The 26,795-nt window shown below is 43.8% G+C and overlaps 3 protein-coding genes across 3 annotated transcripts; 1 reads left to right on the top strand and 2 right to left on the bottom strand.

Annotated features, from left to right (window-relative positions):
* The first annotated feature begins 1,590 nt into the window (after positions 1–1,590).
* crygm1 (crystallin, gamma M1) lies at positions 1,591–2,382 on the top strand. The gene is made up of 3 exons (XM_034110743.1): positions 1,591–1,660; positions 1,762–2,013; positions 2,107–2,382. Exons 1-3 carry the CDS (start codon positions 1,652–1,654, stop codon positions 2,380–2,382), a joined length of 537 nt encoding a protein of 178 aa, XP_033966634.1. The 5' UTR covers positions 1,591–1,651.
* Positions 2,383–6,733: 4,351 nt separating this feature from the next.
* On the bottom strand, positions 6,734–7,481 carry LOC117466972 (gamma-crystallin M3-like). Its single transcript, XM_034110512.1, has 3 exons — positions 7,467–7,481; positions 7,108–7,347; positions 6,734–7,012 (listed from the first exon to the last, which is right to left on the bottom strand). Exons 1-3 carry the CDS (start codon positions 7,479–7,481, stop codon positions 6,734–6,736), a joined length of 534 nt encoding a protein of 177 aa, XP_033966403.1.
* Positions 7,482–19,922: 12,441 nt separating this feature from the next.
* LOC117466941 (gamma-crystallin M3-like) lies at positions 19,923–20,850 on the bottom strand. The gene is made up of 3 exons (XM_034110462.1): positions 20,839–20,850; positions 20,284–20,526; positions 19,923–20,198 (listed from the first exon to the last, which is right to left on the bottom strand). The coding sequence occupies exons 1-3, from the start codon at positions 20,848–20,850 to the stop codon at positions 19,923–19,925; spliced, it is 531 nt and encodes a 176-aa protein (XP_033966353.1).
* Between the last annotated feature and the right edge of the window lie 5,945 nt (positions 20,851–26,795).

Raw genomic sequence — 26,795 nt, 5'->3', positions numbered from 1 at the left:
AGGGTATGTTAACTATCCGCTAGGCTAATTTATGCAATGTAAAAGGCCTAAAGCTTATGCTAATAACGTTAGCATTGCATTTTTGTAGTTAGCATCTTTTAGTCAATTAGCATCACACATATAAAGCCTTTGTCTCTACATGAATACGTGAACAGGTAAGACTATGTATTTTTAATAATAATTGTGGATGAGTATGTAGCAGTATGCCTACACAAATACATTATTTAATGAATGCTATGAGCTAATGTTATGAGGTATTGATAGCTCAACTAGCAAAAGGTTTTATTTGATAGTATGGCGAATGCAAATTCACACCAGTAAGTACTGGTAGAAGCATGCTCTTTACTTGGGAAATACAGTGACTTAAGGCTTGGCTTTTCATTTTTTCAGGTATGCATGACTTTTGCAAGACACATATGCATAATATAACAGTTGGCATGAATTACGGATTCAACCAAGGAAGCTTGTTAGCTTTAACTTCACCTGTTAACTCAGGGTTTACTATGCTGTATAGTTCCTCTCCAGCACAACCTTCTCGTCTAATTACGGGTTTCGTTCGTAAATCTAATCGGCTGCTTCACAATAAAGTCAGATCGCTGTAATCTAAAGAAACAGAGCGTTCTGATTTTACATGAATTTAAAAACGGGTAAGTAAAACACTTTCCTCTTGACATGTATATTTAGAAATGCAGCTCCTCCTGTGCAAGTGCTTGTCAAAAGTTAGGATGACAGTGTAAGAAAATATTATTGAAGAGACCGAGAGTGTAACTCTACACACTCTCTTCAATAATAATAATTTCTTACACATGAAACATATGCAGCTAGCTTGTGATATGAGATAATGTTAGCTTAGGTAGCTAAATGTTTAATTATGGACAACCAAGTATGGACAACACGCTTGGTGCTTTACTGCTCTTCTCCTGCTAAGAATAACCAAACAGTATTTTTCACAGTGCTTTAAATGTGGCACACTTGTCATATTCGACTCAGGAATAAACGGATTAGATTTTGCGGTAAAAGTTCAAGGTCTGTTTGATGAGACATCTTTTCAATTCTCGTGAAGGCGATATCTCAGGAATGTGATTAAATTGTCTGAAGTAGTGTTCATTTGTTCCAATAAGAGCAGTTTTTTGAGTCCTTTTCAATGTTTTTATTAATGTAAGGTGGCATTTTAACATCCTTTTTTTTTTTAAGTTACAAAACATAAATTGTGATCAGCTGAGAGGGAAACCTTTTTGATAATATATACAAATACAAAGTCAGGATGTTTAATTAATTATACTAACAAACTATTTGTACAGTTTCTGGGTTTCTCATAGGTTTGTCACAGATGTGGACTGTTGTCACCTTCGTTCCATCAGTGTTGATCAGACCATATGTGGAGAAGCATCTGACTGTAAATGGAACACACACAAAGCTCATGCTTATAATAGACAATGCAGATGACGGCTGCTAGAAATGTATGGATGGAGAGCTATTGTTACACCTTTACAGACCCCGTTCAGCAGAAGTCATACTGCTTAATCATCAGCTTTACACATTTGAATAACAACACGTCATGGACCCAACACTTTTGTATAAAAGGGGCCTGGATTCATGGAGTTGGCAGAGCAAGTTGAACCATCCACTTGGAACTACCTAAACCATCATCATGGGCAAGGTAATGGGATACTTATCTAAAAATACATTTCTACACAGAAAATACATTATCACTGATATTAACTATTTGGCTCCTAAACATTACTTTTTTCTCCATTTCAGATTGTCTTTTACGAGGAGAAGAACTTCCAGGGTCGTTCTTATGAGTGCATGAGCGACTGCTCTGACATGTCCTCCTACCTGAGCAGGTGCCAGTCCTGCAGGGTGGAGAGCGGCTGCTTCATGACCTACGAGCGCCCCAACTACATGGGAAACCAGTTCTTCATGAGGAAGGGCGAGTACCAGGACATGCAGCGCATGATGAGCATGGGAATGATGTTCGACAACATCAGATCCTGCAGAATGATCCCCTTCGTAAGACACAATTTATACATCTCTTTGATTTTAATCAATTTCTTTGTCATAAATTGTGTTGCCTACTTACATCTTCCCTTTATGGTATTACAGCACAGAGGCCAGTTCAGGATGAAGATCTATGAGAAGGAGAACTTTGGTGGTCAGATGAATGAGCTGATGGAGGACTGTGACAACATCATGGAGCGTTACCGCATGAACGAGTGCCAGTCCTGCAACGTGATGGACGGTCACTGGCTGATGTACGAGCAGCCCCAGTTCAGAGGCAAGATGATGTACATGAAGCCCGGAGAGTACAGGAACTTCATGGACATGGGCATGAGCGGCCAGAGGTTCATGAGCATGAGGCGTATCACTGATATGTGCTAGACTTCTGTATTTGACTTAAGTAAATAAAAACAATGTGTAATTATTAACTATGTTTGTCAAGCACTTCCTTTCTTTGTGTGAAATGTCCTTAGCCGTTAAAGTAACTAAATAACTACATCATCAATACACAAATCTATACTAAGTGTTGAGTTGCTTTTACTTGAATTAATACTTTTTTTAACCCATCCAAAATATGTTATATGTTCAAATTAGATACCAATAAATACGAAGAAACAATTCGAAAACATTATAATTAATTATTTAGAATTTAAGAGACACGGCCCAAATAATTCAAAGACAGTTATTGTTAGGACATCAACACCTAGCTTTTGTATTTTTTTTAACAAAGACAAGTCTCCTGTAAAGGTCCTTTGCTTTAAAATGAGTCCTAATGATGACTTCAAGATGTTATCTTTTACCATGTTGTTTGAACACATTACAAGGCTGTGTAATAAAACTGAAAAAACCCCATAATATAATCATCATTTTAGACATAATTGACATTCCCCCAAATGTTAATTCTATCTGTAAAACGTTATTAATAGAAGGTAATATTCCCAAATATGCTGCATGCATCATAAAACTGCCTTATAATAACATTTATAATATTTAGCTTGTAATTAAAAATGAAAAGAAAATACTATAAAGTTGTTGTACTCAAACATTCCGTGGCCACTTTACTCTGGACAATTCAACAATTAAATAAAGTGGTAGTTAAGTTATTTCCTAGTGCAACAAATTATGACTGAAAGTGATTTTTTTACAAAACAACATGGTTATTGTTCTGTCAACTAAAGACCAACAAAACAGAATGGCGTAACTTTCCCCATTGTTTTTCACAATGCAACTTTGATGAGCAAGCAAAGCTTTTCATCATTCTCCTAGAATAATACATTGTAATTTTAATCAATTGTTTTGAAAGTAAGCCCTTTTTTAAATAGCAGGTGTGGATCCCAAATGTATACATATACGTGTGATGGATCATAACAATTCCATATTTTAGTGTCGGAAAAAAACGTATTAAAGCTGAAAACAATATTCCTTTCAACAACACATATTTAAATAGCATATTATAGAATAGAAAGCCTTTATTGTCATTTTACAAAAATATACAATACGATTTTGTACTGCAACTTCAGAATCCATGATATAAATCACTTACATAATCTAAAATTGTAATAATCACCCTTAGGAGCGCCATTACGAAGTAGCACCACAACAAATGATTATTTAAATTATTAATGTGAAAAGTACAAGGAGATGTTTTTATTTTTTGTCAGTCCTAAACCCAAAGATATTCTCTTAAATACAGTACCAGTCAAAAGTTTGGACTCACCTTCTCATTCGAAGGTTTCTATTTATTTAATTATTTTATATATTGTAGATTAATACTGTAGACATCAAAACTATAAAAGAACACATATGTGTATTTGTAAAGCGCTTTGAGAGTCATTGATAAAGCGCTATAATAAATATAAGGATTATTATTATTATATGGAATTATCTAGTAAACAAAAAGTGTCAAAAAAAATCCAGAATATGATTTCTATTTTAGATTCTTCAAATTAGCCTCATTTTGCCTTGATGACAGCTTTGCACACTCTTGGCTTCTCTGTTAGCTTCATGACGTAGTCACCTGGAATGGTTTTCCAACCGTCTTGAAGAACTTCCCAGAGGAGCTGAGCACTTGTTGGCTGATTTTACTTCACTCTGCGGTCCAACTGATCCCAAACCTTCTCAATTGGGTTGAGGTCGGGTGATTGTGGAGGCCAGGTCATCTGATGTAGCACTCTGTCACTTGTATTCTTAGTAAAATAGCCCTTACATAGCCTGGAGATTTGTTTGGGGTCATTGTCTTGTTGAAAAACAAATGACGGTCCCAGTACGTGCAAACCAGATGGGATGCCATGGCGCTGCAAAATGCTGTGGTAGCCATGCTGGTTAAGTGTGCCTTGTATTTTGAATACATCACCAACAGTGTCACCAGCAAAGCCCCCCCACACCATCACACTTCCTCCTCCATGCTTCACGGTGGAAACCATCCGCTCACCCTCTCTGCGTCTCTCAAAGACATCGAGGTTGGAACCAAAAATCTCAAATTTGGACTCATCAGACCAATGTCCAGATTTACACTGGTCTAATGTCCATTCCTTGTGTTTCTTGGCCAAAACAATTCTCTTCTTCTTGTTGTTCGTCAGTAGTGGCTTCTTTGCAGCAATTGGACCATGAAGGCCTGATTCACTACTCTGATGTATTTATCAGCACTGTTGGAAAGAGGAGATTCCTAGCTTGTACTCCAAATATTAAGAAACATATGTCACATTATATAATGACTGTCCCCGAGTCATCATTGTGAGAAAAAGGCCTTCAAAGTTTCCTCTTCTCTGGAATCCATCGATCTGATTGATTATTAGCGGAGCAAATTATCAAAATACTATGGAGGGAAGATATTTTCGTTTGGATTACTGGTCTGGGGGAAGCGAGTGTGAGTGTGTTTGTGTAATTTTGAGTTTGTGTGTATTGTGTTTGCTTACCGGGGAAAACACTCACGAGAAAAACCGGCTGTTGTTATGCCTGCTGTGACGTCAAGTTACTCCGTTCTCCGCTTGTAATTATGCCGTTACAAGCTTCAACGTTGTATTTATCATCTGAATTTGCCGAAACAAGTTTAATATTCTGAAAGCCAAGACTTTGTTTATATGAAAACAAACTGTAACGGACCCTGCCGTGTTATCTATGATTACTATATGCCTTACATTCATAATTTCAGCCGGAGGGAGGGAAAGCAGCGCTGCGGAACAGCAGAGTGGCAAGTGAGAGGTGCCTGTCATCTTCCCGTTACAAGCTTAAAAAAATGTATTTATCTTGTGATTTTGAAAATAAAAGTTTCATATTCTGAAAGCCAAGACTTTGTTTATTTAAAATCAAACAAAACACCCAAACCCCGAAAAACTATTTTTTTGTACGCAAATCCACGTTTATTTTGAAATCAGCTGTTGCGACTTTCGACTGATTTCGATAGAGCGGGTCACATATATTCTTTCATAGTTTTTATGTCTTCAGTATTAATCTAAGTACAGTTATTTAAAGTTCTGTGATTCATATTTTTATCGTGTATACTAGGGGTCGACCGATTATCGGCCAGGCCGATTATCGGGGCCGATATTCCACATTTGACCGATTATCGGTATCGGCCTTTTTTTTTAATAAAATTGCCAATAACACTTTGGCTCTGATGCGGCCGTTTCTCTGTCTGCAGTCACCACTCTCTGTACACGAGCAATGTCCCGCCCACAGCGCTATCTGATAGGCTATTACTGAAGTGTCAATCAACACTGAAGATTTTCCGGGCGGGAGCCAGCCATAGAAGCGGGACCTTCTCAGATTACAGGCAGGTGCGAAGAACGCAGACACAGACAGAGGCAAGCAGCAGCGCTGAGCGGCAGAGCCATACATGTGTTTCGAAGGTAAATCAGTTGAAAGCCGAAGTTCAATAAACATCCCAATCCCCTATGCTGAAGTTGCAAAAACAGCACGATCTATTGATCCAATTCTATCAGCTTCCCAGTTACACAGGGACGCGGGAAGTCAGTCAGAGTTGGGGTGCGTGCAGCGTCTCGCAGCGGAGTAACTGTGGTGCGGAGGGGGGGCTGCGAGTGGAGCCTCGCAGTTTTTCAGGTTGATATGTGAAGCTCATTAGCTAATGTATTTAGCAAATGTTTAGCAAAATATTAGAAGTGAGGCTACTAGTCTAACGTTAGGTCTACTTTAATAGCCTCACTTTTAATAGTTTGCAAAACATTAGCTAGCACTAGTGTTTTGCAGTTGCTAGCAGCTTATTGGGATTTTATGCTAGATAGACAGGCATTGGTTTGATATAATAAATTAAGCATTATTGTTAGTTAAGCATGTCAGCCTGCTGCCCCACTTCTTGTCTCTCTCTAACTCATAGCAGATGGCTGCACTAAAGAAAAGGGCTCAGAGAGGAAACCAGTTGTAAGATGTTTAAAAGTTCATTAAACATAATATATGCTTAAATGCATTTCAAAGAAGTTGTGTTGGAGTTTGTGTTATTCTACATTTTGACACTATAGATTTTCTGATTTTACTGCAAATGTATATCGGTTCCAAATATCGGTTATCGGTCTCCTTGATTACTAATAATCGGTATCGGCCTTGAAAAAGCCATATCGGTCGATCCCTAGTGTATACGTTTTCCATGTGTGTCAACCTCTTTACCATCAGTTATTTGTGTGTATGACTTTCAGATCACTCAATAATAACAAATAGAATAGTAGATTTAAAAGAGAATCACTAGATTTTTATTAAAAATCTTTCATACAGTGGCGCTCTAATAACAGGAGTCCATAATGCGCTTCATGCTCATGAACCTCTGGCCGCTCATGCCCATGTCTCTGAAGCTCTTGTACTCTCCGGGCCTCAAGTACATCATCTTTCCTTTGTACTGGGGCTGCTCGTACATCAGCCAGTGGCCGTCCATCACGTTGCAGGACTGGCACTCGTTCATGTGGTAACGGTCCATCATGTTGTCGCAGTCGTCCATCAGCTCATGCATCTGACCACCGAAGTTCTCCTTCTCGTGGATCCTCATTCTGAACTGGCCTTTGTGCTGTAAATTAAAAAGAATGATCATAAGACAAAGAAATCCTCCTTCAAATATCATATAACATTTTTCATTTATGAAATGTCATAATTTCAAAGTACCATGGGGATCATGCGGCAAGACTTGATGCAGTCACTCATGCCCATACGCTGGTAGTCAGAGTACTCGCCCCTCCTGACAAAGTACTGGTTTCCCATGTAGTTGTTGCAGTCGTACACCATGAAGCAGCCGCTCTCCACCTTGCAGGAGTGACACCTGCTCAGGTAGGAGGACATGTCAGAGCAGTCGCTGCTGGTCTCATAGGAACGACCCTGGAAGTTCCTGTCCTCGTAGAAGATGATCTGTAAAAAGGAATCATTATGATAACAGTGTAACAAAGATTTTATCAAGTACACATTTTTTCAGTTTTAACGACGACCCTGATTTGATTTGAATGTTAGAAATCGAGTGTTGTAAATACCTTGCCCATGGTCATGGTTAAAGTTTACTACTATTGCTTCAGCTCTAAATGACTGCACACTTTTTTCGATGTCCCCCAATTGCTTTTATACCTGACCTAGCATCAAAGGAAAACATGACCCCATTGTTGAAATTCCTGACAGAGCAATACGTAGCAGAGGCCCCCGTGTACAGTTCAATTCAAAGTGACCTATAACAGTTCATGATTTGCTTTGGTTGCAATAGTGGGAAGAGGCCCTGCTTTGCATTGTCTGTGCTGCTGAACAACACCAACCGTTTTTTCACAAACAACATACTGTACTTCACTGAAGGGCACATTAAATATGTAACCTCTGATCTAGAGTCAATTAATGGATTCATAGCCATGACTGATGCAGGATTAACTATACGAGTCTAAGAAAATGTGGATTTTATCAAATGTAATTATTCTACACCATGATATATAAAAAAAAAAACATAAGACCCCATGACACTTTTTTTTGTGTGAGATAAAACCATATAACCATTTTCCAAAACTCACACACCAGATAATATGTTGCTTTGTTTTTTTTATATTATTTCCAAATAAAAGTGTCTTTATTTTTAGAATAATACCTCTTGGTAAAAACTTAGTTTTTTCAGAAAAAAAATGTACAACATCTTTTAGATACAATACAGCATACAAAACCAACTGATCATATTATTTTATAGCACAATCTCCAAATACATGATTTGTATGCTGACATTATTCATACAAATAGTTGGAATGTAATTAACTTGTTTTTTATTGTATCTAGTGTACATTTATATTACTGTATGTGATACTGTGCACATTCAGTTCAGCAATTATAGACCATAAGAACAATAATAAAAGAGTACTATATTAACTCACAACTTTGACTACAACCAAAATGAAGATTAAATATATCAATTAATTTGTAAGTTTATAGCTTTTGGAGCAATCATTTTGATGGTTTGATTGTAATACTATTTAATGATTAATACCCAAGAACAGTCTTGCACGTACTTAGCCATAAATAGCTAAAACACATCACAATCATACTAGATAAATTACTGATATTTCAAGCTGTTTTTCCCTTTAAGCACTCATTCATCTTGTGGATTAAATAGCTATCTGATATTGAAAAAAATGGGTGAATGAAACGTTGGGTTATGTATTGTAACCCTTTATTATATTGGCACAGGCGGAGCCCTCTACTGGACTCTGGGTACTACCTTACCCTGCGAGCATTCTCCCACTGAGACTTCTATAGACATAGCCGGCCTTGGGCGGGCCTACCTGAATGCGCGCGCATCACACCGTATAAAAGGAGGCCTCGCCTCCTGACTATCATAGGACGGACAGTGCCCTGAGTAGAGGGCTCCGCCTGTGCTAATATGACAAGGGTTACAATACGTAACCCAACGTTATATATCTCACAGGCTCCGCCCTCTACTGGACTCTATGGGTACAGTGGGTGGAGCCGTGATGTATATGCGCACTGTCGTCCAACAACAACCTTCCACCCTACTGCCCCTGACTGGCTTTTATGGTCAGCAGCTGCTGCCCCACATTCTCCTTTAACCCAGGTGTAACCGAGGAGAAATCTGGGCTGTGGCTGATAGAGCACACCCTGCTGCGCTTACCTCGCAGAAAGTGTGCTCAAAAATAGTGCCAGGGGACCCACGCCCACAGACGGATGGGGAGAGCCCCCTCGGCCCCGAATGGGCTTACTACACGCCTGCCTCCCTGAATCCCTAAGGATAACCGGGAGAGCGACAGAGCCCATGCCCCACACTCAAACACTGACCCCGTGCAGAGTGTGTGGACTAAAGTGTGGAGGGCTACCCCCCTCCGGCCTTTCGGCAGGAGGAGAGCAGCCCTCCAGCCCTATAAGGGCCCACCGTGCCCCTCGCCCATCCCGGGACCCTCAGAGGGCCCGAGAACAGCCAAGGCGCATTACGTCCGGGGAGGGGGTCAGATGCCAACTGACCCACAACCACCCCCCCCTACCAGTCCTGTGTTGCCCCCGCAAGCACAGACGAGGAGAAAGAGCCCGACATGTCCAAGAGATAAAACCTTATGAAGGGGCCTGGCGTCGACCAAGACGCCGCTGTGCATATATCCTCCACACTCACACCGTTGAATAAGGCTGTCGACGCAGCCACAGCCACAGCACGAACCCCCGTGGGGCAGGCTCTCCCTGCCTGTCCGTAGGCATGTGCAATGCACTCGCAGAGCCAGCCTGCCAGGCGTCTTTTGGACAGAGCTTTCCCGATCACCCCGCCCCCGAAGCACACAAACAGCTGTTCGGTGCGTCTAAGGGCAGCCGTGCGCTCCACATAACATGCTAGCGCACGCACCGGGCAGAGGAGGTGCAGTTTAGCTTCCCTGTCCCCACCATGGGGGGGAAGACTACAACCCCCTAACTGAATAGCCCTTGACCTGAACGCACTCCTTAGGCTCTTGGGCACAAAGGAGGGGTTCGGTCTGAGTGTCGCGCCGCTCCGGTCACCCCAAATCCGTAAACAGCTCGGGTGCACCGACAGAGCAGTTAACTCGGACACTCTTTTGGCTGACGTTAAGGCAAGAAGCAAAGCTGTTTTCCACGACAATGCTTTCAGAGAGGAGAGCTCCACAGGCTCAAACGGCCCCGAGGCCAGAGCCTCGAGCACTAGGGGCAGGTCCCACTGTGGGGTGGAGGCGTGCACTACTGGGCGCAGCCTCCTGACCCCCTGTAAAAACCGCGACATCAGTGGTTGACTAAAGGCTGACCTGCCGCCAAATCCCTCATGGCAGGACGAGATGGCTGCTGCATACACATTCACTGTTGAATGCGCAAGCCCTCTGTCCACCAATAACTGTAAGAAGGATAAAATAGAGCCTAACTCACAAGATAGGGGCTCTATTCTCCGCTCCTCACACCATCGCTGGAATCCTAGCCACCTTGGCCTGTAACAGGCTGTGGTGGATCCAGCTCTAGCTGCCTGGATAGACTGAATAACACTGTCAGACAATCCACCCTGTCTCAGCCTGTCCCTCTCAGGAGCCAAGCCAGGAGAGGACGGCCGAGAGTGCGTAACGCCCCGATTGCACCTGCCTCTTGAGACATCGCCCCCTAGAACTGGGGAACCGCCCAGGGCTGGCCCACCTTCATCGGTGTCATCTCTTGCCCCTTTCACACCAGCGCTTTTTCAGCTCCGGCTCGGAGCTGGAGCCTGAAAAGCGCCGGGTTTTCCTGTTCACACCGCAGCGGCGCCGGCTCTTAGCTCCGGAATCGGGTTCACTTCCAGCTCCAAAAAATTGTCGGTAGAGGCAAGAGCTTCGGAGCTAAGAGGTGGCGTCGCTTACGTCTCTCTTACGTCGAGGCGTGCAGGAAACTAAACCCACCTCCCCTGAACATGGGTCGACTGTTATGCCTGCCTACAAGCAGTAGTGCCTATAAACACACTTTATAAAGTCAGGCAACACTAACCAGGCTTCGTGTGATTCTGTTTATTTGTACCTTACTTTGACCATCCGTTCACTGTTATCGATCATTGTGGAGAGAGGCAGACGTGTTGTTTTGTATTATTGCAGCTATCGGATGCAAGTAGTCAGTTTAGCTTCGGTTGCTATGCTAACATCACCCGTTTTATACCAGAGAAACTTTCATAACAGCGTTGTGATACCAAACGGCGTCAATTCAGACTGACACACATTCACTTAGGCTAACGGAGCGTCCACACTACAGCTTCAAAAATAGCTTGGAGCTGGGCGTGTCTGGAGCTTGAGGATTTTATTCAAGCAACACGACCAACAACCAATCACATGAATGTCCCGCCCCGGACATACAAAGCAAAAAAACCCGGTTCTTCTCCACTATTGCTAAAATGGATGCCGGTGTTGTAGCAAGGGTAAGAAGGGCAACACGTGTGTGTGTGCAAGGTTGCATACATTGTATACATTGTCTCGCAGGAAGCCATTTAGTGTGCGTCACTGTTGGGTACATCCTATACTCCGAAAACGTTTGCAACGGGGGGAATACCACGTTCTGGTCCAAGAGCTCCGTCTGGATGACAACCTCTTTCAGAAATACTTCAGGATGAGCGAAGACGTGTTTGACGAGTTGCTCGGAAAAGTGGGTCCACTCATTACAAAGGCTGACACCCATCTGCGTTTGTCAATCGGACCTGCCGAGCAACTCGCCATATGCCTACGGTACGTTTTGTGTATTTCTACTTCTTTCATCTGACTCTGTATAGAAGGAGAGAGAATGCATGAATGAAGTCTGTGATTTAGTTCAGAAGATGGATAACATTAATTAAGATAGCTAGGTAAACAAAGTGTGTGTGTGTGTGTGTGTGTGTGTGTGTGTGTGTGTGTGTGTGTGTGTGTGTGTGTGTGTGTGTGTGTGTGTGTGTGTGTGTGTGTGTGTGTGTGTGTGTGTGTGTGTGTGTGTGTGTGTGTGTGTGTGTGTGTGTGTGTGTGTGTGTGTGTGTGTGTGTGTGTGTGTGTGTGTGTGTGTGTGGGGGGGGATGATCTGTGTGTGATCTGTGTGTGGGGGGGGGGGATCTGTGTGTGTGTGTGATCTGTGTGTGGGGGGGATCTGTGTGTGTGTGTGAGAGATCAATGTGTGATCTGTGTGTGGGGGGGGGGGGATCTGTGTGTGATCAATGTGTGATCTGTGTGTGGGGGGGGGATCTGTGTGTGTGATCTGTGTGTGGGGGGGATCTGTGTGTGTGTGAGATCAATGTGTGATCTGTGTGTGTGTGTGTGTGTGTGTGTGTGTGAGACAAATGTGTGATCTGTGTGTGGGGGGGGGGGGGAAATCTGTGTGTGTGTGATCAATGTGTGTCTGTGATCTGTGTGGGTGGGGGGGGGGGGGGGGTCTGTGTGTGTGTCTGTGATCTGTGTGTGTGTGGGGTCTGAATAAATATATTTTGTAATCATGTATATATATTTTTTCTCAGGTACCTGGCAACCGGTGACTCATACAGGACCATATCATTCAGCTATCGGGTCTATTAATGAAAACCAAATCCCTTTATCACTGTCAATTGCATAAAAGGTTTTACATGTCACACTTTATCAGAAAAAGGTAAATTGCCAGGTAGCTTTGCACATACTAGGAATTTGACTTGATGTCATGGTGCATATATAAAAAACAAGAAATCTAATATAAAACACAAAATGTTTTACACCATAATAAAATACAGTTAAAGTGCAAAAAGATAAAAATTAAATAAAGCAGTAATTTACATGGAAATAGAATGCATTTTTGCATATATATATATATAACTAAGAAATGTGAAAGCAGAGTATGACATTTTGTGCATTAATGTAATGCAATATAGTCTATGATGTGGCAGAGGTAAAGTGTCAGCGGATGATGAACATTTATGTGATTAATGTCTATGGTGCTATTTTATGCCAAATATAGTGGCTAATGGCTATGCTTGCTAGCTATGTTAACACTACGTAAACTGGATATAAAATCCCCAAACAGGCGAAAACCTACCAGTTTCACCCACTGTCTCTGCCACCTCCCTCCATGACTGGTTCCTCTGGTTTGTATCCCGGTAGGTGAAGAGGGTCTGGTCATATAATACCGGGTGATTCGCTACGGCGATAATCAATTTCTCCTCCATCTTTTTTTGAAATATAGAAATGAACGGCGGGATATCTCTCCCAGCTTAGACGCGGTTTGATTGGCTAGCGCTTGAGCTGTCAGATTTTCAGAAACGGGATTTGATTGGCTGGCGCTGGCTACTCCGGAGACGCCTGAGACGGACCGCTCTGCTACCCACAATTCAGTTCAGCGAAAAAGCGCGGCTACGTGACGTCACCCCATTGAAAGTGAATGGGCAGATTGGAGCTTCCGACGCTGTCGACGCTGTAGTGTAGACGGGCCGTGAGGGGAACTGGGGATATGCATCAGCTGCTTGTGTGAGTCGGACAGTGATACTTTAGAGCGGCCGCTGCAGTGTGAGCTAACCGGGAGCTAACGGGAGAATAAACTCCTGTGCAAGAGCAGCACTACAGCGGTCGGTAAATGCTGCAGAAACACATTAATAAACAATGAACCACGGCACTCTGGAGCAAAGTATAAGGTTGGAGAAGTCGTTATTCAATTTATTCTGGCTTCGTGCGATTAAAAGCAACACGATCATCGACCCGACACAGTTCCCCGTTGTTGTTGTGAGCGCCGTAATGGCTGCCGTTGGGGAGCAAATCAGCAAATCAGCAATGTAAACGGTGACGTCATGACGCACCAGGGGCAGCTCTGGGGCGCCAGTGGGCGGTGTGCACAGAGCGGGAGCTGAAAAGGGAAACCGGAGCTGAATCAGAAAAGCTCCCGCTCGGAGCTAGAAAGGGAAAAGCGCTGGTGTGAAAGCCGCATCTGAGTACCACGGTGCCCCAACACGGTCCGGAGCCACTAGGATGACTGACAGACGTTCTCGCCTCACTCTCCTCAGGAGAGGGAGAATGAGACGCGTATAACAGCTTCCTTGGCCATGGCTCGTGTGCAAACGCGTCCACCCCCGAGGGTGGGTCGTCGCTCCGAGCCACGGAGAACCACAGGGGCACAGTGGCTGTTTCGCCGGCTGGCGAACAGATCCACTTCCGCTCTCCCGAACTGGGCCCAGATCTGCTTCACCACCTTCGGGTGAAGCACCCACTCGCCTGGCAGGGGGCCGCCCCTCGACATGAGGTCGGCCCCTCTGTTCTCCAGTCCCGGGATATGGAGGGCTCTCAGAGATAACACCACCTCTGAAGCCCATAACCACAGTTCCTCCGCTGCGGTCAACAAGGCGGCAGATCGGACTCCGCTCTGCTTGTTGATATAAGCCACTGTGGTGCTGTTGTCGCTCCTGACCATTACATGTCTCCCCTGAATTAGGGGCCTGAAATGCTGGAGGACTAACACTACCGCCCGTAGCTCTAGGAGGTTGCTGTGTCGAGACTCTGTTAGAACCCAGCGCCCACTTATAGCCCTCTTCAGGCAGGTCCCTCCCCATCCTGTTCTGGATGCATCCGTGAACACTGTGATGTAGGAGGTCACCCGTCCCAGTGGAGACCCCCTCCGGGGACCCCCAAAACCGGAGGTTGCCCTCCACTGAGGGGGGGGATGGTCACCAGCCGCCGCCTGTGCCTCTTGGGACCCAAGCGCAGGCTGGAGAACCACCTCTGCAGGCGGCGCATATGTAGTAACCCTAACGGGACCACCATGTGAGCAGCCGCCATGAGACCCAGTGTCTGCATGACAGTAAAAGCTGTCACTGTCCACCCCTGTCACAGCCTGCGTACCCCCTGAAGAAGGGACGCACGTCTGCTCTCTGACAGGGTGGCGCGCGATGTGCCTGCATCGAGCACCACACCCAAATACAACGCCCGTTGGTGAGGTATGGGGGTGTTCTTTTTCCAATTTATCGCAAAGCCCAATTTGGTCAGGTGTGTGATCAATTGTGCTGTGCAAAACATTGCCTGTTCCTGTGACCCAGCCATGACTATGAGGTCGTCTATGTAAAAGAAAACTCATGCCGTGTGTGCACAGCGGTTGAAGCGCTGTGGCCACACATTTGCTGAATGTGCGTGGGGATAGGGAATAGCCGAACGGCAGCCTGTTGTACTCATAGGCTATTCCCTGGAAGGCAAAACGCAGATACTTTCTGTGCTCTGGAGCAATTTCTACATGAAAGTATGCGTCTTTCAGGTCGATGGTGGTGAACCAATCGCCTGGCTGCACAAGCCCCAGTAACTGTTTCACAGTTAACATGCAGAATTTCCTGCGGGAAATGTGGCGATTCAGGCCGCGGAGATCTAGAATAGGTCTGAATTCCCCTGTCTTCTTGAGAACCAGGAAGTACATGGAATAAATACCCTCTTCCATGCACTGAGGGTGCACAACAGACACAGCCTGTTTCTGCACCAGAGCCTGAATCTCTGCTGAGAGGAAACCCATCTCCTCCTGAGAGAATAGATTTACCTCTCGCATGCCCATGAAAGGGGTGGGATGCTGCAAAACTGGAGTGAATAGCCCGTCTCAGCGTCCTGTCCATCCACTTTGATAGTACACAGCTGAGTTTCCATTCCCCATAACACTGTGTTAAAGGGCATGCCCTCAGCTGTGGGGCCGCAGCTATAAAGCTGTGGTATTCTCTGACGACCCGTCCCGCCGCAAAACTCCCCGTGAAGGGAAGATTCGCCCAGGGTCGACACAGAAAGGGACGATTATTTACTGAGGACCCTGAACGCACCACCGCACGCTCATGTGTGAGCGCCCGCTCCCCTATAATGCCGTTCTCACCTTTACGGTAGACATCATTAATCAGAGTCCTTATAGGAGTAGTGCGTTCTACTAAGGCCCCTGAACGCACCGCCACGCGCTCTTCTGTGAGTGCGGGCGCTGCCATAATGCAACTCTTACCACTCTGGTAAATTGCATTAATTGGAGTCTTAGCCCCAGGCTTAGTGTGTTCCCTAACAGCAATACGCCGGCCATAATGCCTCTGTACACGTATAGCAAATCACCCGCCCTGCTGCAGCGGCCACGCCATGAATCAGATTGTTCATCTGACCTATAGCGCGGTCCGGATAATCGCTCTCGTCTTGAGACAGGAGGGCGGGGGCGACTGCCTGAGGGGTGATCAGGGAGACGCCCAACACGCCGAGATTATTTGCTGCAGCCGCCATCTGCGTACCGAGCTTGAACATCTTGTCCAGATATTCTAGTGTGTCTCGGTCCCGGGGGCAGGGGTCGCTTACCCTCCGCCCAACCAGCCGGGCCGCCAGGCTCTCATCAAGGGGGGGCACACCCGAACACGCTGTGTCTGAGCGGCCCTCCACCTTGATGATACCTGCCATAGCGGCTACTGGGGCCTTCGTTTTAAATGGCTGCTGCCATGTCGCCTCCACACACCGCCATATATCAGGCAGCTGGGGCGAAAAGAAGGTCTGCTGCGCTGGATGCACCGGGCCGTAAAACCCCTGTCTCAGGCGGCTTACAGGCCTCGGTGGCAGCGGTGGGGGGAGCGGTAGTCCTACACGCTCCGCCGCCAGGGTCATCACCGCTGGGAAATCCATCCGCGCAGACCTGAGAGTCGGACCTCCAGACACCGAGGCGTCCTCCTCCTCCGGAATCGGGGTTGACTGGCCCCACGGAAGGGAAAACCCGGAACGGCACTTCCTCCTCTCCTGAATCGCCCATCTCGACGACGTCGAGTTCCGAATCCTCCATCTCCCCCTGCGGGGCCCTCCGCCGACAGGAAATGCTGCCCACGATGCCCACGCGTGAGCCGAGGAAGCATCTGGCAAGCTGAGCATGCCGGCGCCAGGCCCATACCGCTCACGGCGTGGTCAGGCCCCATACACAAAAAGCAGAAGGGGTGTGGATCCGCCCCCGCGATCAGGTTTGGACATTTCGGGCAGGTCCTGTGGTCAAGAACTGACTCCATTACTCTCTATTTTTCGTCTTTTTTAAGCTCCGTGAAAACACTTCCGCTGCTGAAGAGAAAAGGATGATAGTCAGGAGGCGAGGCCAAGTCTATAGAAGTCTCAGTGGGAGAATGCTCGCAGGGTAAGGTAGTACCCATAGAGTCCAGTAGAGGGCGGAGCCTGTGAGAGATATAACGGGAGTGGGGTAATCGCTTTTGTCACATCGAAGGTAGGGGGGGGTGGAGTCAAAACCAACATGATATTTAAATCTGTAGTCTATAAATCATTGGTGATTGCAATAAGTGTGGTATTTTGAGAAACCAAAAGGGTAGATGGTGCTGGAGAAAGAGAGGTAGATGGTGGAGCATTTCCAAATAAGCTAAGCCCCAAGTTAAATGGCTCCGTCTTTACCTGCAGGCAACCTTCAAAGGAAAAACACAAAGCAGCACTAACTGGCAGAGTAGGAGGCTGACAGATTGCTTAATTCACTCAGTGAAGATGTGAAGATAATGCTACTCAATGAAGAATTGCATGTGATGGTAGTAAAAACCTTAAACTGCCACATGTAATTAGATTTCCTTTCTGCCCAGAGCTAAAGCGAATAAATTAGTGCAAAAGTCAAGTATAGATAATTTGATATGGATCTAAAATACATGAAATGCTCTTTGATTTTATTGCACTTATAAATTACTTACTCAGGGTTCCCGCGGGGTCTTAAAAAGTCTTACATTTGATAATCAGAATTTAAGGCCTAAAATGTCTTAAATATGATTTAGAAGGTCTTAAAAATGATCGGATTTGAAAGGTACTTCTGTGTTGCGATCGCGTCTAAATGTGTTTTGGGGGAAATGTCCGGGCTGCAAAGTAAGCCAGTACGGTAAGAGCCTTTCAGTTTCCCCCAACAATTTGTATTGAATTAAATCAACATGTAACCAGTAATCATTAACTTTGTTTCCCCCGGCCCCTTATTGGAGAACACCCAGCTAGCAACCAAGCTTCAGCTAGCGGAAGTCAGAAATTACGTATCTTCGAAAAAAAGTCTTACATTTGATAATCAGAATTTAAGGCCTAAAAAGTCTTCGAATCTACTTACAAATAATTATGGGGAAGTGTAAGTTCAACCGTATTTGGTTGGTAAACATCGAATTTAGTGCTTGGTTGAAACCAGTGGAGGGGAATGTGTTTGAAGCCCGCTGCACCTTTTGCAAACAAAATACAACAGCATGCGCGCACACTTTTTGTCTAACACGCTAACACAGTTCAGTGTGCTGTTATGTTCAGTCATCGTTCTTATGTTGAACATGAATACATTTACTTTGTAAGTAATTATGGGACGTATTTCTTCTTTCCTAGCAATTTTTCTTCATACTTTCTTGCCGTGAAATAGGTCTTACATTCTATTCAAATTGGTCTTAAAAAGTCTTACATTTCAGTTGGTGAAACCTGCAGGAACCCTGTTACTGAGAAGCCTTCCAGAGATGACTTTATTTGCACTGGCTTCTTAAATATTGACATCAGGTTAAACTCCCAGTCTATGTAAAGTGAACCGCACCATTTTAATTGAGACACTGTTGTCTGCTTTCAATTGCTAACCCTTATTCGGATCCACATGACTGATGTGGGATGTGTCCTGCACAAGCCCCCAGGAAGTGCGCCGGAGTCTGATGAGAATATTCGTTGTGGCCAAACCGCGGTACTACACTTTTAGGTTGCTGGGCCCATTGACTTACATTGGGAAAGAGTGGTCTGTAACTCGTTGTATAATTTTTTTTAAACTAAATAAACAACCCAGTATGAACACTTGTATAGCCCTTATTAAAAACATTCGTTCCTCAAGTTGTAAAAATGTGCTAATAACGTTATTCTGAGAGTTATTTCCCTCTGCATTATTAACGCGCATCTAACCCACGGGACCGCGCACGTTCATGTTATGTGTTCAGCAGGATGCACAATAACAACGGACCCATATCGCCTTACTGCCATCACACGGAGCTGTAATAATGGATATATTGCACATGTTTGCTGTAATTCATCATTTGTAAAATATTATACTACATGGGCTGTATGATGTAAATGTTGTACCGTAAATGTTGTATTAAATAAAGTTAATATTACCGACGTTAGATTAACGTCCCTGTAGCTTATTATTGCACTAAGAAGCTTATTGCACTGTATATATATATATATACATATATATATACAGTGCAATAATACTTTCATGCTAAATGAAGCTCTGTTGGATATCACTAGATCCTGTTACAGCGTAATATAAGTACATAACGATTGATGTACATTAGCATAATTACTAGCTAGCTGCTAACTGCCGCCTCGTTAAGATAAAATCCATCATAACATCCATTACCATGCTGTCATGAACGTGCGGTGCTGTTACGTGTACGCAAATTGACGTGCTTGGATGTGAAAGAGCATTTTGGTTAAAGTTGCGCATGCTCTATGAGTGCACATACGGGTACTTCTCAGGCATGTCGGGTAATCTGTGACGTTTCACTCTCTCAAAAGTTGGGCCATTTTATCATCATGCGCTAATGAGCAACTCTCATAGGAATGAATGAGGCCTTCCACGCTGTATCCAGTTCTTATTATACATCCATGGTCCTGCACCACTCAAATTATGAAATTCTACGTAACAAAAACTGTGCCATGACTTATTAACTCCTTCCTAAGTAAGGCTATATCGTGGTATATCTTTTTTTTATGTGAAACATTTTTTATGTGAAACATTTTTCAACCCATGTGGTTTTATACAATGTTTTAAAAAAAGCATTTCAGAAATATATTTATGTATTTGCATTAACTTCTTAAGGTGAAAATATGAGGTTGTATATGATGGATAAAGAAGATAACGGAACCAATTAATAAGCAAAATAATTATCAATAATATACATCTCTTTTTTCTATTTTGTATTTAACAGTTGCATTCAAATCAGACATAATGTACAATTAAAATATTATTAACAATAAAGATTGCATACGCCAGGTTATATATGGATTTCTTTTATTTCAGAGTTTTGTTGAACGAAAACCAATTCATTTGTAAAACTAACAGGAGTCAGTAATGCGTCTGATGGAGCTGAATCTCATTGCATCATATCCCATGTCCCTGAAGCTCTTGTACTCTCCGGGCCTCAGGTACATCATCTTGCCTCTGAACTGGGGCTGCTCGTACATCAGCCAGTGGCCGTCCATCACGTTGCAGGACTGGCAGTCAGACATATGACAACGGTCCTGGATGTTGTCACAGTCCTCATTTACCTCATTCATCTGACCACCAAAGTTCTCGCTCTCGTAGATCCTCACTTTGTAGGACCCTTTGTGCTGTAAAGAGTATATATATTGAGTTAGTCGTCTCGAATGATAATTTAGCTCCTCGTGAGAAATGCAGAATTTCATGATATCATACCATGGGGATCATCCGACAAGACCTGATGCAGTCACCGAAACCCATCATACGCTGGTAGTCAGAGTACTCGCCCCTCTTCATGAAGTACTGGTTTCCCATGTAGTTGGTGCGGTCGTAAACCATGAAGCAGCCGCTCTCCACCTTGCAGGAGTGACACCTGCTCAGGTGGGAGGCCATGTCAGCGCAGTCGCTGCTGGTCTCATAGGAGCGACCCTGGAAGTTCTTGTCCTCGTAGAAGATGATCTAGAATCCAACAGAGCAATTACAGTTTAGTATTACATCAAGTGGTAAATTAAAAACAACCCTGATGTAAACAGCTTAGTATGTAATCATTATCTTAGTGTGGTAATAGTGCAAAAAAGGATGCATCTATGCTCCCTTTCTATGCACTCAACTATAATAATAATACATTACATTTATTAAACGCTTTTCCTAGTGCTCAAAGCGCTTACATAACTATACATTACATATAAAAACAATGAAGCAAAGACAAGAACTGAATGTGTGCAAACGTTGATAGAGAATCATAAATAAATCTATCCATGATGCACTCACCTTGCCGTGCATGGTGGCTGATGTATTGACTGATGCTATAGCATTCCTATCCGGGATTTAAGCCTTTTTTATACCTAACGTGGCATCCAAACAATCTACGGCACCATTGTATGGAACCCATGAGTCAGCAGCATGCAATGTTAGACTCTCTGTTTGTGAATGCTGATGGGAAAGGATTTATTATACGTCCTCCCACAGGCACTATCATTCCAGATAAAAGGGCTTATGTGTCTGTGATTTAAAATAGTGATTACTTTGACTGAATGATTCAATTTGTTTGGTTGAGAATTAACAGCTGGGGGCAAATATGTTTGTACATCTTTGAATCTTTTTAAGGTGTTACAGCCTGGCTCACAGGCTGCAACCAAGATGGGAGACCAGACAAATTAAGTTTAAGAAAAGCGTATTTATTTCCTATAACCAAAACCAAAGGTCTTCACAGAAACCTAATAAACATGGAAGTCAGTTATCAGTAATGATTGCGTGTATGGGTGTGTGAAAACGTGCAGAGACAAAGACGCAGCCGTGTCCAACAGAAGAGTGAGAGGGCTTTTATGTCGACGGCCCAGGTGTGGCTTCTCAGGTTGAACACCTGAAACACAAACAAGAGCCAGCAAGCAGAACACAAAGAGACCCCTAGTGTAGTGGAGGGGGTCGTATCACCCCCCCCCCCCCTTAAAAAAGGGGTTCCCCCTAGGAAAACTGTCCAAATATAGCAACCAAAATAGAATAATATTTAAATACAAAGTTCAAAACGACATACATGTTCCATACTGACCGGTTTGAATTTCATATCGGTGTTCACCCAGTCTCCATTTTCCAACCCAGCAACTCTAGTGCCTGAAGAAGCCTTTTAAGAGATGAAACCCCGCAACATCAGCACCTAACTCCTCGATTCCACCGGGTCCGTCTGCGTCACGTCACGGCTGTGCCGCGGTTTTGGTCCGGCCTCCTCCGGCGTCATACCCTACCGGGCACGTTTCAGAAGCGGAGCGTCTTGCCTGCCGGCTCGCAGTTTTTGTTGATTTGCGCATATTTCCTGGACAGGCTACTTTTGTAAAGACAAAGTTAATAATAATTCTAATATTCCAGTTATAAACGACATGAATCAAAGAAGTGTTGTATTTTAGTGGTAAAAAAATTCATTCATCATCATAATTATTCTATATATATATCATTTACACGGTGCCTGTAAACCGGAGGAGAACGCTGGCATTTTCCCTCCTACTTGAAAGACTACGGAGGGATAGGGTCTGCACATTTATTTTGGGGATGGGCTGGATGCCGGTCTGACCGGTCCACTTCTGCCCGGCGCCTCTGCAACGCCGCGCGTCGAAAAATAGACTTGAATCCTATTTTGAGCGGAGCCCAGCGCCGAGACGCTTCTGGGCCGTAGCACGGCGCGTCTGGTGGAATAGCACCCATTGACTAGTGGCCGCGATCTTTGCGAACGCCGTAACGCGACGCAGACGGACCCGGTGGAATCTAGGGGTAAGGAAGCTTTTTAAGAGTTTACAGGAAAGATGGAGATCAGAGAGAACACACACTGAAGATATGGATGATGGGCCATGCATGGAAGAGCATTAACAGGAGGTCCAAAAACAGATAAACATTCAACAGTATCCGACAAATTACCTGCAGCTAGACAAAGCTTGCCTTCACCAAGATTCTAGCTATCACAAACTATAATCAACATAAGCGTCAAACCAAAGCTTCTTTTGAAACAAACGGCTCACTAGCCAACCAAGTCTTCCTCAGAAGCACAGCACAAAGAGGAAACCAAACTACGCAAAGCTTACCCAACCAAGGCATGAACTGCAACGCTTATGTTCCCGAAGCTTACAGGTCTAAATAACCACTTGCAGACACTTCCAACAAATTACCATTTTGCACTTCCCTCCTACTACCATCTACTTACTTCCACAATAACCACTGTAGCATCCCACAACCCAGACTTGTTTTAGAACCAATAAAGCCAAACTGTTTTCCAGGATTAAGCTACCAACAGGAAAACACCAACATTATTTAACTACGGCGAGACGGATAACAAACACTCATGTAAACATTGTAAACTCACTTAACACATTTGCAGCCGATCTCAACTAGCACATACACAGATAACAGCAGTCATGTCCCTCTATCTACCAAACCAAACAGAACTACCTAAACTCCCCCCTAGTCTTCAGGTGCAACTTATGGTGGGTATTTATGCACTGAAACCCACAAGCCCGGGCTAATGGCTCTAACCACGTCCACACCACACTAAAACCCCCCAACGAATTCCAAAGGGAATCCGTTCTAAAAACGGTTTTAAATAATAATGTTGAACATCAATTATCTCAAGTGTTCCTACCAAGGCGCTGCTGCTATTTTAATTGTCTGCATTATTTCTATCAAGGACCCAGCAAATACCTGTGGAATTTATGACACTATTTGTTTTAGAAAACATTATGGGATAACTTTATATTTTGACTAATTTGTACACACATAACATCGACGTGTGGTGTTAACATATGCATAGTTAAAGTAGTTGACCTTATTTTACAATGCATGCTTCAAGTTGGATAGAAGTTGGTTTGTTTGCAATGAAACTAGATATACTTTTTACATTACAAGGCAACATAAGTTGATTCTAGTATGGTGTATGATACTTTACCCACTGCAAAGAAGTCTGTGACGAAGGTAACTTTGTCACTGTGAACTGACGGCTTCGGGCCTTGTAACTCAGCACTTTAGTGAACAGTTTTGCACTTTATTAGCGTGATTGCACAGTACCGTTTGGCATGGCATATTTGCACATTTTATGTAATTTATACTAATAGTTGAGATAGTATTTATTAAAAGGATTAAACCGTATTGATTGAAATGTCGTCTGGCAGGTGCTGGTCGGGTCCTCGGCTCCGCCTGACAAGATAGGGGAGTTAGCGAGAGCGCCGAGAGTGCTTATGCTGGGGTAGAATGACAGCGGTTAAGAATAATCCGAGTGCACATAATATGTGGGGGTGTAGACATCATAGCGTTAAGTGGCAGTAATTGTTCAAATGCTGACTGCGTTTAGTTGTATGTGTGTACTTCTGTTCAGTTATAAGTAGGGTTGGGTATCGTTTGAATTTCCACGATTCTGATTCCGATTCTACTTTTCGATTCCGGTTCTTAACGGTTCTCGATTCCGATTCTTTGAGGGGCAGGGTAAAAAAATTATACATGCTTCTTCCACCAAAAAAAATTACAGTTATTCGAGAAACTTTTACACAGGTTAGTTTACAGTAATATTCACATTAATCAGTCTGTTTATATTCACTGCTATGTAACTGTAACCTGAGAACCACTGAAGCTACAACAATCCAACTTTTAAAGGAACCCCCCCCCCCACCATTTAAAAACAGTTCTTGTTGAGAAAAACAAGCATATCTGCCTTCTCAGGCATACCGGGAAGAAATGTTTGAACATTTTAAAGTAAAATGCTTCAATCTGGTGCACTTTAAGCAGAATTACTAGAGACTCGATCTAGGGGGTACAACTCTAAACACCCATATGAATAAGATCGGTTTACATTTTAATAATTAAATAAGTATGTGAACATAACCAATAACCTACCATAGCCAATAACAAGTAAGTAAGTATTTTATTTTTGTTGTTCATTCATATCTTATTTTACTATTTTATTAATGCATATTTTTTTATCTCCAGTTTAAAACAATGTCTGGTTTAAAAAAAAAAAACATTCAACTTATTGTCATTATGTAGTACAGGTACTAGGGCTGTCCAATTAATCGTATTTTAATCGTGATTACGATTCTGGCTTGCGTCGATACTTTGTCATTACATTTCACATCGCTAAAGATATGTGCCCAGTTAGCACTGTTAGCAACCAGGGCTTCAAGCAACTTGTCAACACGTTGGACAAGCGTTACGCGATCCCGTCTCGGTATTATTTCAGCAGGTCTGCGCTGCCTGCACTATATGACAAATGCCGTGGGGAAGTTGAGAGAGATGTGGCTTCAGCTGACTACTTTGCTACCACAACAGACCTATGGTCTAGCCCAGGGGTGCCCAACCAGTCGATCGCGAGATGTGTCTAAAAATAGAACAACAATATTCTGTTTTATCGTTAATGTCCTGTAACATAATCTTCCTGTGCCAGAATAATGCACTTGAACGCATCAAAGCTTTGTGATTGGCCGGCGTTACCCCATGTGTCGGGGCGTGGCTGAGGGTCTTCAGTACAGGGGGCTTGTCACCTGCCTGCGCTCATCTCTGAAACCAGAACATGTAAACAGGCTGGTGTTTCTTGCAAAAAATCTTTAAGAGATGACATGAGCAGCCCTACCAGCATTTGCCATGGTGGCCAAAACATTTTTATTTGGTCTTAAATTGTAGTTCAACATTTATTTCCTGTTACTTCTGGACCATGAGGGTTGGCCAGCCTTCAACGTTTAACTGAGTGGAATATGTTGAATATGTTTTACCAAAATGTTGGCTATATGTTAAGGAGTTTTCAGTAGGTTGTGACAACCATGTGGCAACATATTTGATTTAATTTATTTTGGTCTAATTTATTTTTATTTATCATATTAATAATATGGTATGGTTTTGGAAGTGCGCTCCAACATATTTGTTGATCTTGTTTATTGGTAAAATATTATTTGTTTTAAAGTTCAATAAATGGCCAATGAATAATCGTCAAAATAATCGTGATATCAATTATTGACCCAAATAATCGTGATTATGATTTTTGCCATAATCGCACAGCCCTAACAGGTACTATGTAACGAAACGGTTTATCTGCATTTGACCCATCCTATTGTTAGGAGCAGTGGGCTGCCATTATGTACGGCGCCCGGGGAGCAGTGTAGGGAACGGTGCCTTGCTCAGGGACACCTCGGTAGCAGTCTTTCCGGGACTTGAACTGGTGACCTTCCAGTTGCCAAGCCAAGTCCCTATGGACTTCACCACCACCGCCCTGTTTACTATCCTATAGTATACATTGGAATGATTTCAAACCTGTTTTACCCAAATAATTATAAAGAAGTGCCTTGGAAATATGTGTATACATAAATTGTGATCAAACCGTTTGAGACCCACTGAGATAACTTAGACTAAAGTGAACTATCTAAACACTCAGTCCTTTACCTCACTGAGCTGTAGTTATCAGCCTCAGTCTGACTGGAGAGGACTCTCCCTCCACATCATTGTAGAAACATCTTCTTCTTCCGTTAGAGCAGCTAGCACCAGATGCTAATAACAACAGCGCGTACCGGTTCACCCTCCCTCGCTCCCACGCTCACTCGCACTTTGGCTGTGAGCTGCGGTTGCCAGATAAGCCAACATCCCCCATTTTCATCACTTACAGTGCCCATCGTACAGGGCGAATGAAAAGTGTAACCGGGATGAAAAGGGTGTTACATTTACTTAATTATGAATGTTGTTACATCAAGGCCGAACATTAGGATGAGCCCCAATGGTCAAAACTTTTTTTTTTCTCCCAGAGCTGTCAGCGCAGCGCCTCCACAGATCTGGCGCCCTAGGCGAACATCTATAATGCCCTGGTCTCAGGTTACGCTGTAGGAAGTGTAGGTACAACCGCAATGTGTGGGTTGTTGTCGTTGTACTATGGGTACAACGCTACACTTTGGGTACAACGCTACACTTTGGGTACAACGCTACATTTCCCGCCCCTTCGCAGTCATACAGTAGGCTACAGAGAGCGGCGAGAAACATTTCCTCAGGCATCGAAAAGCGGAACCGAAATTCACATGTCTAAATGATGCCGTTGGAATCTAAATGTTGGAACCGGAACTGGTTCTCGGTACCCAACCCTAGTTATAAGTTTGTGTTTGAAAAGTGTTCCCCCTCCTGTTATGTCTGTTGCTGATTGTGTGCACCTGGTGCCCTATGTTGTCTCCTCCCCCTCACCTGTGTCTTGTTGTGCTGATTAGAGTGTGTGTATTTAGGCT

This window comes from Pseudochaenichthys georgianus, chromosome 21 (genome assembly GCF_902827115.2).
Source record: "Pseudochaenichthys georgianus chromosome 21, fPseGeo1.2, whole genome shotgun sequence".
Classification (NCBI taxonomy): Eukaryota; Metazoa; Chordata; class Actinopteri; order Perciformes; family Channichthyidae; genus Pseudochaenichthys; species Pseudochaenichthys georgianus.
This window is presented reverse-complemented; position numbering and strand designations above follow the sequence as displayed.